The 12,653-nt window shown below is 40.0% G+C and overlaps 2 protein-coding genes across 2 annotated transcripts; both read left to right on the top strand.

Annotated features, from left to right (window-relative positions):
* Positions 1 to 468: 468 nt before the first annotated feature.
* On the top strand, positions 469 to 5,260 carry si:ch211-210p4.6 (malignant fibrous histiocytoma-amplified sequence 1). The gene is made up of 10 exons (XM_031569686.1): positions 469 to 575; positions 931 to 1,789; positions 1,896 to 2,193; positions 2,280 to 2,466; positions 2,599 to 2,780; positions 3,002 to 3,489; positions 3,599 to 3,753; positions 3,923 to 4,106; positions 4,790 to 4,857; positions 4,946 to 5,260. Exons 1-10 carry the CDS (start codon positions 560 to 562, stop codon positions 4,969 to 4,971), a joined length of 2,463 nt encoding a protein of 820 aa, XP_031425546.1. The 5' UTR covers positions 469 to 559; the 3' UTR covers positions 4,972 to 5,260.
* A 98-nt stretch (positions 5,261 to 5,358) lies between these two features.
* ascl1b (achaete-scute family bHLH transcription factor 1b) lies at positions 5,359 to 7,411 on the top strand. Its single transcript, XM_012814783.3, has 2 exons — positions 5,359 to 7,036; positions 7,141 to 7,411. Exon 1 carries the CDS (start codon positions 6,422 to 6,424, stop codon positions 7,034 to 7,036), a length of 615 nt encoding a protein of 204 aa, XP_012670237.2. The 5' UTR covers positions 5,359 to 6,421; the 3' UTR covers positions 7,141 to 7,411.
* The last annotated feature ends 5,242 nt before the right edge of the window (positions 7,412 to 12,653 follow it).

The following is a 12,653-nucleotide window of genomic DNA, read 5'->3' as shown; positions in this document are numbered from 1 at the left end:
CGTCCAGGTTATGCCCTATGTAGTTCTGTAGTCCTGGACAGAACACACTGCGCACATGAAAGAAAAGCCTTTACTGACACTGGCAACAATATTGCCAATAAAGGCCTGTTAGCAAACCTTTATCATATATTTTGTAGGTCGTTTTTTAGGTAGATTGCTTGTTATTACACCAGAACTCCATAATGCTGCTTTAATGTCTAACATCTAATTTTATCTCATTAAAAAGAACAGCAATTGCAAGTTGTGGTTTGAGTAAATGAAGCAAAACATTTTAAATAAATTACACATATTTGGAAATTAAATTCCCTTTTGGTCCGACAGAATTCAGTAAAATGAGCACATAATAAAATACACTTCCCTCTCACAACAACCTGTTGAAGAGTTTGACGTGTACAAGTATGATGATTCACAGGACTGTGTCATGGAAAGGGTTACAATTCCATTCCATTCCACGAGACCAAAGCCCCACCCCTAGAGCTAAGCAGGAAGAACTGAAACTAAAAGAGTTCAATACATCTGATACAGGAAGTAACTGATACCGGTATTCAAGTTTGTCAAAATGTCATTGTCAAATGGTAAGTGCTTTTCTTGTATATGTACAAGCTTTTTGTTACATGTTAACTGTAGATTAACAAAATGTAACATCTCAGCTGTGAGTATAAAGCAAGTTGTTCTAAAGAGCTGTATCAGTGGATGATTCGTTAGCACACTGAGGGTACGTCCGCTCAGTCTTGCTCTTTTTTATTGGGTTATTCACAATATGGTCAAACAGAAAGCTCCTTTCATACAAGACCACTCTCCGTAATTGCATTGGTTTAATTTTTGTATGTATGTATGTTTAACTTATTTGTTGTCAGTGCCATGTTCATAGTTTACCTTGAATGGAATAATACACTGTTTAGAGCATTAATTGTTAAACCTATTGCGCAGGTCCTAACCAACAGACCACTAGAGACTTTGCTGGGAGGAAACTGAAGACACTTCCAAAATCAATTTTGGATAACAATGAAAACATCTCAAAGGTTGACCTACAGCAAAACAGGCTGAAACAGGTCAGTGGGATTTCTAAGCTGGTTAACCTTACAGACCTGAATCTGTCGAGAAATGAATTATTGGATTTTCCTGAGGAGATCCGACAACTCCACCACTTAAAGAAATTGTACATCAATCAAAACAACATCAAGTGCATCCCTGACAATGTTTTCCCCAGTCTTCAACAACTTCAGTTTCTCAAGTTGAGTACAAACCGCTTAACGGAGCTTCCATCCGACATCAACCAGTGTCTAAGCCTCTCTTACCTGAATGTGTCTAACAACTACTTGAAGGATCTGCAAGCTCTGGTGGGTCTTCCAAACCTTCATGATTTGTATGTGGAAAAGAACAGACTGACAGATCTTCCTGAAGAGCTGTTTGTGAATCTGACCATGTTCAAAGCCACTGGCAATCCACTGAGGAAGCCCCCAGGGGAAGTGTGTGTCGGCGGCTTGAAGGACATTCGCTCATATTTCACAATGTTGAGGGACAGCTCTTCCACTGTCAAGACCATCAAGACAATGTTCCTTGGATCATCGATGGCAGGAAAGTCCACGCTCTGTCGTAGTTTCCAGCAATGCTGTCCTGTGAAAGTAGATGAAGCTGACAGGACCGTGGGCATTGAGATCACAGAAGTAGAGAGAGGAGGTGTCCGTTTCCTTTTCTGGGATTTCGCTGGACAAGAGGAGTACTACATTACACACCATGTGTTCATCACTCCACAGGCATTCGTCATCCTTGCAATTGATTTATCCAGGTATTTGTAACATCTAGCTTTTGTTCTGAATTTTCATCAACCATAAAAGCTAAAGTTTGGTCTTATTTTTGTTTTACAGTTTTTAACATAATCTTTGATATTTCAGCTATGACTCCACAGATCCCCAGTCTTTCAAGGACCATGTGAGCTTCTGGATCAGCAATATACAGCTGAGAGTCCCTGACTCAGTGGTTTTGCCTGTGGGAACTCACATTGACCAGTGTCAAGATCAAATGGATATTGATCGTAAGAAAAAGGATATTGACAGCAAGCTGCAGAACATGCTATCTGATAGGATAGAAGCTTTAGAGCTGCGCAAAGAGGAACTCCAGGAATCAGACGACCCCTCACTTTTCTCAGACCAGATGGATGATCTTAGTAGACTCACAGACTACAACCTGAAGGTAAAATAAAGTTTATTCTTGAGATGCTCCATCATTTTTGTATGCATATTTCACATTATTGTATGTTTATTTGTATTGCTGTGTAGGTACTGGACCTTCTACTTGTTGACTGCACCAAGCCTGAAAATATTCAGATGTTCCAAGATCACACTCTGAAGCAAGTCACAAACAAGGACAACTTTCCAAGCATTGAGAGGATACTTCCAGGGATCTACCAAGAAGTAGAGGAACACATTCAAGATCTCCTCAGAAAAGATGACATACCTCAGCATGGTTTGTTGTTTTTTCTTTACCTGGTTTGTCAAGATGATACAAATGACAAAGATGATGGGTTATTCATGTCTTCCCTCTGATCAGCTGAAATGGATTTTTGAAAATGTAGACCTTGTTAACATTTGTCTGCAGGAAGAGTGAATTTGTCTGACCTGCTAGAAATATATATCAGTCAAAAGGATCTGGATCCACAAAACTTCAAATGCATTCTTCGGTACCTACACCAGATTGGGGTGATTGTTTGGTATGAGGAGATCCCATCTCTCAAGGAAGATGTGTTTGTGAAGCCATCTGTCCTAATTGCACTGTTCAAGGTCAGTGCAGAAAATGTTCAAAGATACTCACTACAATTTAAAATGACAACTGATTTTGTGTATAATATCCTTAACATGTAGACCATCACAAAGTGTCCTTATCATTTTAATGTGTAAAAAAAAACATTTTGCATTAGCACCCCTTTTCTTATCTAGTCTTATCCCTTGGAAACATCTTTATATTGGCTTTTATCAAACAAATACATTTTACTTGATCACAGGCTATCATAAGGCATGACTTGGTAAAGCAAATAAGAGAGATCCCAATGCAACAGCTGCGTCGCAACAAGATTCTGAACAAGGACAGGGAGACCTGGGTGAGTGACTATGAGGAGAAGGCCACCCTCCACAACGTGGCCATATCAATCCTTGTGCGGAAAGAGCTGGAAACGTTGGATGTTGCTGATGTAGACCTTGTTGTAGGCGATGGGAACAGGCCAGGGATTCTCCTATGCCTCCTTCAGCACTTTGAAGTGTGTCTACCGACTAAAATAACAAGCCCGCTCAATCCAGAAGCTCCGGAGTTTCACCCCAGCAGAACATGGGTCGCTTCTAAACCCTGTGTGTACGACCCGGACAACGCCTGTATGTTCCCCAGCTACTTAAAGAACAACCATACAGTTCTGAAAATATGGGGGGAGGACAAGCTAAGTGACCTCAACGTACACATATACTTCACCCCAGAGATTCCCTATGGATTTCTCCACAGGTGAGGAGGCCCAAAGGAGGCCCAAATATCCTGCATTTATTATGACAGTGGCTGTAATTATGCAGTATGCTGTGTTTAAGTGTGATTCAACAATGTCCTGTATTTGCAGGCTCATCATCAAGACCTGTCCACTTTATCCCTGTCACTGGGTGGGGAAAGACCACTGTTGTTTCAGATCTGGCAATAATCTGACCCTAATCAAAGCCAAAACTGTGAATGAGGATCAATACATTGAGATCCGCTGCAAAGAAGAAAACGATATTGGTAGAATATGTTACTTCATTCATCATTGTCTGTGGCAGATGATATATGTAGAAATGAATGCTAAGCTTCACTCACTTTGCTTACTTTGGCTAGTTGACTTTCCACATGTGTATTTATTTTGTTGATGTTATTAATGTAAGTTAAATTGTATTGCAAATGTACCTTGCAGACATAAAGAAGTCATGGCAGATGATCCGGGAGATCATGTTTAAGATTGATCAGTTGGCCCAGGAATGGCCTGGTCTATGCCAGCTTGTCCACAGTCCCTGTAAGGAGCGTGGATGTTCTGCATACTTTCAGTGGAGAGATTGGAAAGATTGGATGAAGTCCTCTGGATCTGGCAACAGTGGCAGGTATTGAGACCCATAACACTGATAAAACATTGCAGAGTAACAGGTTACTTCATGATAGTTTAGTTAAAATTGTTCTAATCACAAGTGTATATATATTAGATGGAATACATTTAACATACATTTAACATTTCATCTTTATCTATGCCTTCTCCTGTTTTGTTCAGCAATTCAACTTTCAGGACTGACATGCTTTGCTTTTTACTAGCATTGTTTTACAAGCTTTAGGCCACAAAATATTTGCCACAGCCAACATAAGTAAATCTCACTTATCTATCCACTCATATGAACGCCAGTTCACAACGCCATTGGAAATTACTAAATTGTATTGGACTTCAGCCTAGACAATACGTTTTGTATTGCGCTAGGATAAGGTTTCATGTCATGCAGAAAAGGCAAAAGGACACTTTTGGTCATAGTTGGAAGGACTGTTGATTCTCACACTAACCATTTTGCAAAATGATTTTTATTTCTAAAGGTAATTTGTAGTGTTATTATTTTTCCCGATGGTAATATAGAACATAGTAACAAGTGAAGTAGAAATGAACAGTGTTTCCTGTAGGAAGGTGACATGTAGAGAGGAAACAGCTCAAAGATCACTTGCCTACATCATGTATTTATTTGGTTACAGAAGAAAACCACGGTGTTAATATAATTGCAATGTAATTATCTGTGCCTTTTGTTAGCACACAAGAGGAAAAAATGACATGTAGAAATGGACATACACGGCGGACTGAGCTGATATATCCAAGAGGTACAGTACTGTAGGTTACTTTGATCAATGTTGGCATTCAGTAAGACTGTTTACGACTATTAAACGTTATTCATGTGTATATTTGTAGGACTGTTCAACTCTGACTCTACATGATGGAAAACCAGGCTGATTGAGCATCAACTGCATGATCTGGGGGGATCTTAGGTATATTCAGAAATCTGAACACTGAATACTGAATACTACAATAAATGAAAAGCCAATCACACGTACTGTCTCTAAAATGTGTATGATGTGCCTGTAATGTGTATAATGTATATATAATGTGACCCTGTAATGTACTCTTTGTATAATATACCACTGAAAATAACAGAAAGCATAGAGGCAACATTATTGTTATTAAATGTTGTTTACATAAAGGAAAATTATGTAGTTTGGATGTGAATCTATGGTCTACATTGTGTAGTTTTTTGTTACCACTGGGGGGTGCTATAGACTTTTGTCTGTATACACCTAAAATCGCCTTGGATGAGGAAGAGAATTTGGAAATTCCACTGTTAACGTTATAGCACTGAAGTGTATCTACTACCTTATAAAGAACGTAAGTTTAGGTGTCAATTTTGGACTTTCAGTATGATGACCTTGCTGTTAGATGGTGTTTTGGTAGTCTGTGTTGATCTTGCAGGAATCTTATTTGGACAAATGTTTTATCAAAAACTAGCTCAGGCACGACTGTGCCACATAACTATATGCTAGTCTGCTGGCTGGTGGCCTTCCAACTTAAAACCAGAAGGCTACTGAGTAATCTTAAACCAGACAAATACTTCCAAATTCAATTCTACTTTTTTTTTTTTTATGGTGGTTAATTGAATGAATGGTTAAATGAGACAGTTTACTTTGCTCTCTTGCTGCAAGATTCTAGTCTGACTGTCTGACATCACCTGATATTTCTGACGACTGAAATCTCATTCAACAACTTTAAGGGTGTCTGTACATGGATGCGTTTTACTCTTAACGCACCCCTGAACGTACATCACTGAGAAAGTCAGGCCTATGTTGCGTCATGCAAAACAACTTAACAGATATTTTACAGAGGAAAAGTTTGGTCCTCTATTTCGAAGAATATATCAAATGCACGTCTAGCCTGTGTAATTCTGTGTCCAGTGTGCCATTGTGTTCAGCGCTGTATTTGAAGCGGTCAATGGTTTTGGAAATGGGAACCTCAGAATGTAAATTAGCACAGCTCGTGCCCGCTGTGGGTGAAAGAGCCGAATTGTTTATTGAGATCCCAGAGCCACGCGCCTGGCTCGCGAGGCTAGTGTGCGGTTGAATCACACAGCGGGGCGGGATCTCCCCCCTTGGGGAGCGTGCAACACCAAAAGGGGTGGGGTGTCAGGCGCGTGTAGAAAAAAGGGACTGCGCACGACATCCCGTTTAAAATTTGACGTGGATCAGGTACTTGCCAGTCAAGAAAACAAATTCCCGCAGACACACGACCCACGCGAAAGACACGAGCGCTCTCTATTGCCATACGCCTACCATTCATCTGACTGACTTGGACTGGGAACCAACTCTCTTCTCTTCTTTATCATCCATCCGCTTTTTAATGTTCTTACCTAACATGGAGAGTACCATCATCTCCACCACCAAGCAAACAACTACCTACCGATTTGCTCTGTCGGAAAATCGCCCGTTCGCTCCGTTGTCAAATACTGCGAAAGACTTCTGCGCAACTGTCCATGAATCAAAAGAGTGCAAGTCCATAGTGCTGAAAAGACAGCGCTCAAGCAGCCCTGAACTCTTGAGGTGCAAGCGAAGACTCACTTTTAACGGGTTCGGTTACACCATTCCTCAGCAACAGCCAGTTGCTGTATCCAGGCGCAACGAGCGTGAAAGAAACCGGGTGAAGCAAGTCAACATGGGCTTCCAGACTTTACGGCAGCATGTCCCCAACGGAGCAGCAAACAAGAAGATGAGCAAAGTTGAAACCTTGCGGTCAGCAGTGGAATACATCCGTGCCCTTCAGCAGCTTTTGGATGAGCACGATGCCGTTTCTGCAGCCTTCCAGTGTGGGTTGCAGTCGCCTCCCTTGTCCAATGCATACTCAGCGGAGCCGGAGTCGCCTCATTCAACATATTCATCCGATGACGGGAGCAATGACCATCTTAGTTCAGAGGAGCAGGAGTTGCTCGATTTCACAACTTGGTTTGATAAATACTAGGTAGGTCTAAATAACATCTTATTCTTCTCTATTCTTTCTCTTTCCAGAAGCTTGTATTTACCTTATATCCTTTGCAGAAATTAATCAAATGTTCTCTCTTGCAGACAAAGACACCCAAAGATTCAGACGAAGACCCATTGAGTTTGGCCACCTTTACTTAACTACTATACTGAGGATACAACGGTTTCCTGAGCAAACGAGCCAACCTGTAGCCTACACGATGAACAACCAAAAAGAATCCAATAGGCCGGTACGCCGTCATCAGGCTTCAAACTTAGCGGAATGTTTTGCGTTTTTTCTTCAAGAGAGGAAACGGGAACTTACCGTTACTAGCCTATTTGTTCTGCGACTCCACCAGGTAAAGGTGATCTGACTGACACCAGGGAGAAAACTGAACTGGAAGTGGAAGTTTGTGAGGACTTCTGCTTTCTCTCAAGTACCAACAGCGTGTCATTGATGGATTTTCCTCTTTTGGATGAGAAATTACCACTAAAGCCTTAGTCCAGTGTGGATGAGAATCTGTTTAAGTGAACATGACCTGTGATAGCTTTTTCTAACCCTCAGATGTCCATTTCATCATTGTAAATATCTACACTATTTTCATATTATGTGCATATGCAATGTTTATATAGAGAAATGCTATTTTACATACAATAAAGAATATTTTATTTATTACATTTCATGAAATTGTGGCATTCTGTCAACTCAACTCGTATAGGTGTGTAAACCACATCACAACAACTGGTCTTCAGCTGGCAGCCTAAACCTATAAAATATATTGGGATGGTTTTGCTATGGATGCACTTTTGATGTCATGAACCAGAGGACATGATACATTCTCCTGGTCAGGTGTATCCACTCAACCAAAACATATTTCACTAAGCTGAAAATGTAACACCAGTTGCATGTAGAAAAAGTAGTAAAACATTTAAAAGCCAATGGATAAGTATGTAAACAGTGGGAAACAAAATGTACATCCTGTTAACAGTGCAAACTCATTCTGAAGGAAGGTACAGGAAATATGGACTTAAGCAAAATCTCTACTTCTTTCTTTTTAGTGGGATATGGTTATGTTAATATTATAAATAGTTGCTGGACTGCTTTTGTACAGAAAAAAACATGCTTCTATGGCAAATGTAACTGTGACTAACAGTTTTTGCCTGAAATATTGTTGATATTGGACTGGTATACTGTTATAATCTTCCACAGAACTGTACAACAATGCAGATTTATTTTTATTACAATTATTATATTGTGTTTTGATCATAGAAGATGTTCTTCATAAAGCTATTGTATGCATGCCTCACAAACAGTTATACCATTGCAATAGGCTAAAGGCAAACAGTGTGCAAATGTCAGTGACTGAAATTACCTTATTATTAGTGATTTAATTTCACCCAATTAAATGTAGCCTATAATCAAAGCATTTGATGAAAAAAGATGATCCCCTGCAAGAGAGAAAAAAAAGTCTAGACCCTAATACTTCAAAGATGACACTTCACCTCCTTGTTCAGAGCATTCTAAACTCTGGGGCCCCAGTGGGCTTGTTTTAGTCCGCCGGGGTACAATCATTTGCATGGGCTATTGTGCCCCAGAACTCTGTGTGCAACGCCGGGCCCTTGGCCATTTCCTTCCATTGGGGCTGGCTGTGGCCGAACGTGAATGGTCTCTGCTCCAAAGTATTACAAAGGCGCTTTTGTGCAGTGGCCACACCATATTCATCATGTAATGCCTTTAAGACAAATCTGATTGGACGTCCCTGGCACTTTGATGTCGCTCCAAAGTGCGAGTGACCCGCTGATGGCTAACTTCAGTCTTTATTGCCTATTCTTACCATTGAAATAGGGGGGGACCCATTCTCTGAAAGACTAAATTCATAATAAATTCTCCTGTTGTACAAAAACAAGCTAGATGATTGACACTGCTTTACAGCGGGTCACACAAAGCCCTGATTTGTGCGGAATAATAAATGAATAGGCTGAGCGTGGACTTCATTCAGACAAGTTTAATCTCCCTCTCTCTCCCTCCCCTATGGCCCTCTTTATGCTTCTCCTCCTTTCACCTTCTCTTCCACTAGATCTTTATTCGGAATGGTCCTGATTTACAGGAGAATTCTTCTCTAATACAATCACTAATTGGGATGTGTTAAACTGAGAAGTGATGAGGCTTTTTCTGTGATACTGATCTGATTTTACAATACTGGCTGTTCGTTAATTAATTAGACAAAGATGCTTCCAGTGATACAGTGAGGGCTCTACAAACCTGCTATTTGATGAAACAGGATAGAATTATTAGGCATGAGTTGGATTTGATTCTTCACGTATTTTATTTTAAACATACTTGCTCAGACAAAGCAGGTAGCCTCATTTGTAGTCTAGTGTAGATATGCGAGTTACATTTTGGGTTACTCTTTGTGTAAAGTCCTAGTCTTTGCCATATACAGTATCTTAGCCATTTGGAACTTTCTTTGGCATTATTTATATGTGTGAGGAAGTCCATCAAATATAGTGAAGGTCATACGGGGGTATGTCATTAAATCAGTGCTGAGTATTTTCCTTGTGGTGTAGATGGACATTTGATCATCTCACATAGAAATAGTTCTTGGGTTCTTTTGCTTATAATTTGGTGTTCAGTAACATGTGTTGCACATGAAGTTTTACAGGCAAACTACAACACTTCATGGTAACACTTTATGCTGCAAGAAGAAGGAAATCATGCTGAGATTTAAATGCAACCAAATATAATAACACATGAACACCAAGAGGTACACTTGGAAAGTGAACTCTGACCACTTTCATCAAAAACAAAGTGTTTTATTGAACTGTGCTGTGCTTTGACGTTTGCTTTCAGACCATCTTATTTCATTAGCTTTTGACCTCTTAAGTTAATTATTTTGATAGAGAAAAAGAGGCATGGTCTGTATTTCATGATCCTGAGTGACATGTCAGTTAAAAAATGGTCACACAATTGTTAACACAGCCATTCAGGTCAAAGAGGGAAAGAAAGGAGAGCAACTGAAAGAGGAAGACTGAAAGTAGCATTTGCTAGCCTTGCCAATCTTGCAAGCTTGTTTGTATAGCAGTCTACCATAGGCTTTCTCCAGAATACTCATACCATTATATGTACACAATGATGTAGAGGTCCTCTGGGTCCAGTGAAAGTCCAGATTCACCCATTCAGATCTTTCCATCTAGCTGTTGAAGGGCTGGTGTTTTGACTGTAAACACCGAACATACTCCGTTATTTCATTACTGTCATTTCAACTTCATTTTAGACCGTCACTCTCTATCTTGGCAAAGTGACAAGTCTTGAATACCTATAGACGTAGCTGGCAGTTCTTGCTCATTTCATTTTCCTTTCAGGGTCTAAAGTATAGGATGGGGATTACATTCAAGTTGCTGGCCATGGGTGCTTGTGGATTTAAAGATGTCTAATCCTATGCGATTTCAAAGGGTCTGGTGGAGAGTGTTGGCACTGCCATGGTGCTGCTGGAACAAAATGCAAATTGAGCTCAGAGAGGGATCTGAAGATACCTTGAAGCAATCCGTTTGTTTTCTCTCTAAAGGTCGTTTGATTTTATAAAGATTGACAGTCACTTTAAAAAATATTCTGTATTGAACACATAAACTGCAATGCAGTGTATGAAGTAAAACAAAAACAAAAATACAAGAAAAATATCCCCAATATTTGGAAGTTCGTTTAAGAAACAACAAACAAACAAACCTGTGGTAGTTTGTCTTGTCATAGGAATGTTAAATTCTTTGTCTCTTTATCAGTTTAATCTTACTGGGAAACCTCTGAAACATGCTCCAACATTTTATTTCTGCCATCACTTGTTTTCAGTCAACATTGGCATGGTCCGTGATAACTGCCTTTCCTTTTATTTCACTTCTGTATTGATATGCATTGCTTTGCAGGGCCTTGGAAGAATATATGTATAGTGCATATTTATAGGAAATCACATCATGTAGCTTCTCTTGCTTATATTTCTATTCAGTTGTACGTATTGACATAGATTAGGTATGACATCACCATTTAGGTATGGTAGAACAACTCTTATAAAGTAATTACTTAATTCTTTCATTATTATTGCATGTACAAAAATCTACTTCAGACAGTTATTTGTTCAACACTCGACCCTTCCGCAAAATCTGTGCCATTCGATTAGTTTGGGCTGAATCACAATAGAATGAAGATCTTACTCTATTTCTGCATACACTGTTTCCTTTCACTCCAGATATGTAAATACTGCTGTCATGCTCACTCTACTTTCAGTCTGGTGTTTAGAGCCTGGAGTTCTTGGGGGTGGTAGGAATGTGTACCCCTGCAGGTGGGGACAGACAAGGCCAAGGGGGTATTCTTTCACCCCAGCCCCTCTTTTTTGGGGACAAACCCACCATGAAGTGTTTGTCAGCATGTTCTACACAGGGCTCCCTCCCTTCTGTTTGAGCTGCTCCTCACATACCAGGAGGAAGAGGAAAGGCCACATAGAATCAGCGGGTCGCCATATAGGCTTAGAATGCCACAGTCCATTGAAATGCATTTAAATAATCCCACATAGCGCTGTAGCAGTAGTTCTATGTTAGGGGTTGTGTTGAAGTTAAGCAGTGGTTCTATGTTAGGGGTTGTGTAGAAGTTGAGCAGTGGTTCTATGTCAGGGGTTGTGTAGAAGTTGAGCAGTGGTTCTATCTACGTCTGAGGAATGCATGTTGAGACTTTTGCCCCTGGCTTTGTTTACACTTGTGACAAGAACCAAACCGTCTTTGTAACTGCCCCTTGAACATGTTATGGTTTATACACGGGCTAAGAAGTGATGCATACCCAACGGTGGTCAAAAAAACAGCTTCAAGTTTATTTTTTTCTTTTGAGTTCCTTGTCTCAAAGCACTTGAAGTACAGATTATGACCTAAAATACCTTTGCTGTCTGTCTTTTTACACTGTGCACGTATACGTATATTGTTGCGCACTGCTTATTTTTCTGCATTACATTGGCTTTTCAGTTATTTATTTGGGTTTAGATCATTTTTATTGTATGATAGGACAGCTCGGAAACTCTGAACAAAGCTGCTGTGATTGTTAGTGTGAATGATTGCCAGTGCTTCTTTCTCATTCCAGTTTGACAGCTCTTATCCTTCCTCTAAAAATTAGAGGAAGCTAATTGTTTTCCAAAACAGCAGTGGAGTACATACTGATTAGTTTTTAGAAGTTGTGCTTAGACCGTTGTGCTGCACATTATACAGTATTTTTACATCTGAACAAACCTTTGGATCTCAGGTGAGTTTTATTGCTATATCGAATGACGTTTATTTGTTTTGGTAATTTTCCTGTCATTTCTTAAGTAATGTCTCTAAACCCAGTTTATTTTGGAACAGCTCATTCTCTTTAAGACCTGTGTTTATTTATTTCAGTTACTTCACCCAAAGCTGGCTCCTCGTGGAGCTCCAACAAGCCCAAACATGCCGCGTTATATAACCTTACACGAAGGTGTTTAACCGCCGACACCAATATGTCTGGTTCACTTGAAATGTTCTATTTTCAGGGACACTCAACAAAGTTTGAGGACGTTTCTCCCCACCTACACGTGTTTGAAATTCAATGTATAGTGAACCGAGGGCGG

Source organism: Clupea harengus, chromosome 6, assembly GCF_900700415.2.
Source record: "Clupea harengus chromosome 6, Ch_v2.0.2, whole genome shotgun sequence".
NCBI lineage: Eukaryota > Metazoa > Chordata > Actinopteri > Clupeiformes > Clupeidae > Clupea > Clupea harengus.
This window is presented reverse-complemented; position numbering and strand designations above follow the sequence as displayed.

What these genes read in the sequence shown, in the direction of transcription:
- si:ch211-210p4.6 (XM_031569686.1), top strand. An exon ending in CTTGCAATTGATTTATCCAG is followed by an intron (nt 1,790 to 1,895) that starts GTATTTGTAACA and finishes TTGATATTTCAG; the next exon opens with CTATGACTCCACAGATCCCC. An exon ending in CCCTATGGATTTCTCCACAG is followed by an intron (nt 3,490 to 3,598) that starts GTGAGGAGGCCC and finishes CTGTATTTGCAG; the next exon opens with GCTCATCATCAAGACCTGTC.
- ascl1b (XM_012814783.3), top strand. Translation starts at nt 6,422, where the DNA reads ATGTTCTTACCTAACATGGAGAGTACCATCATCTCCACCACCAAGCAA.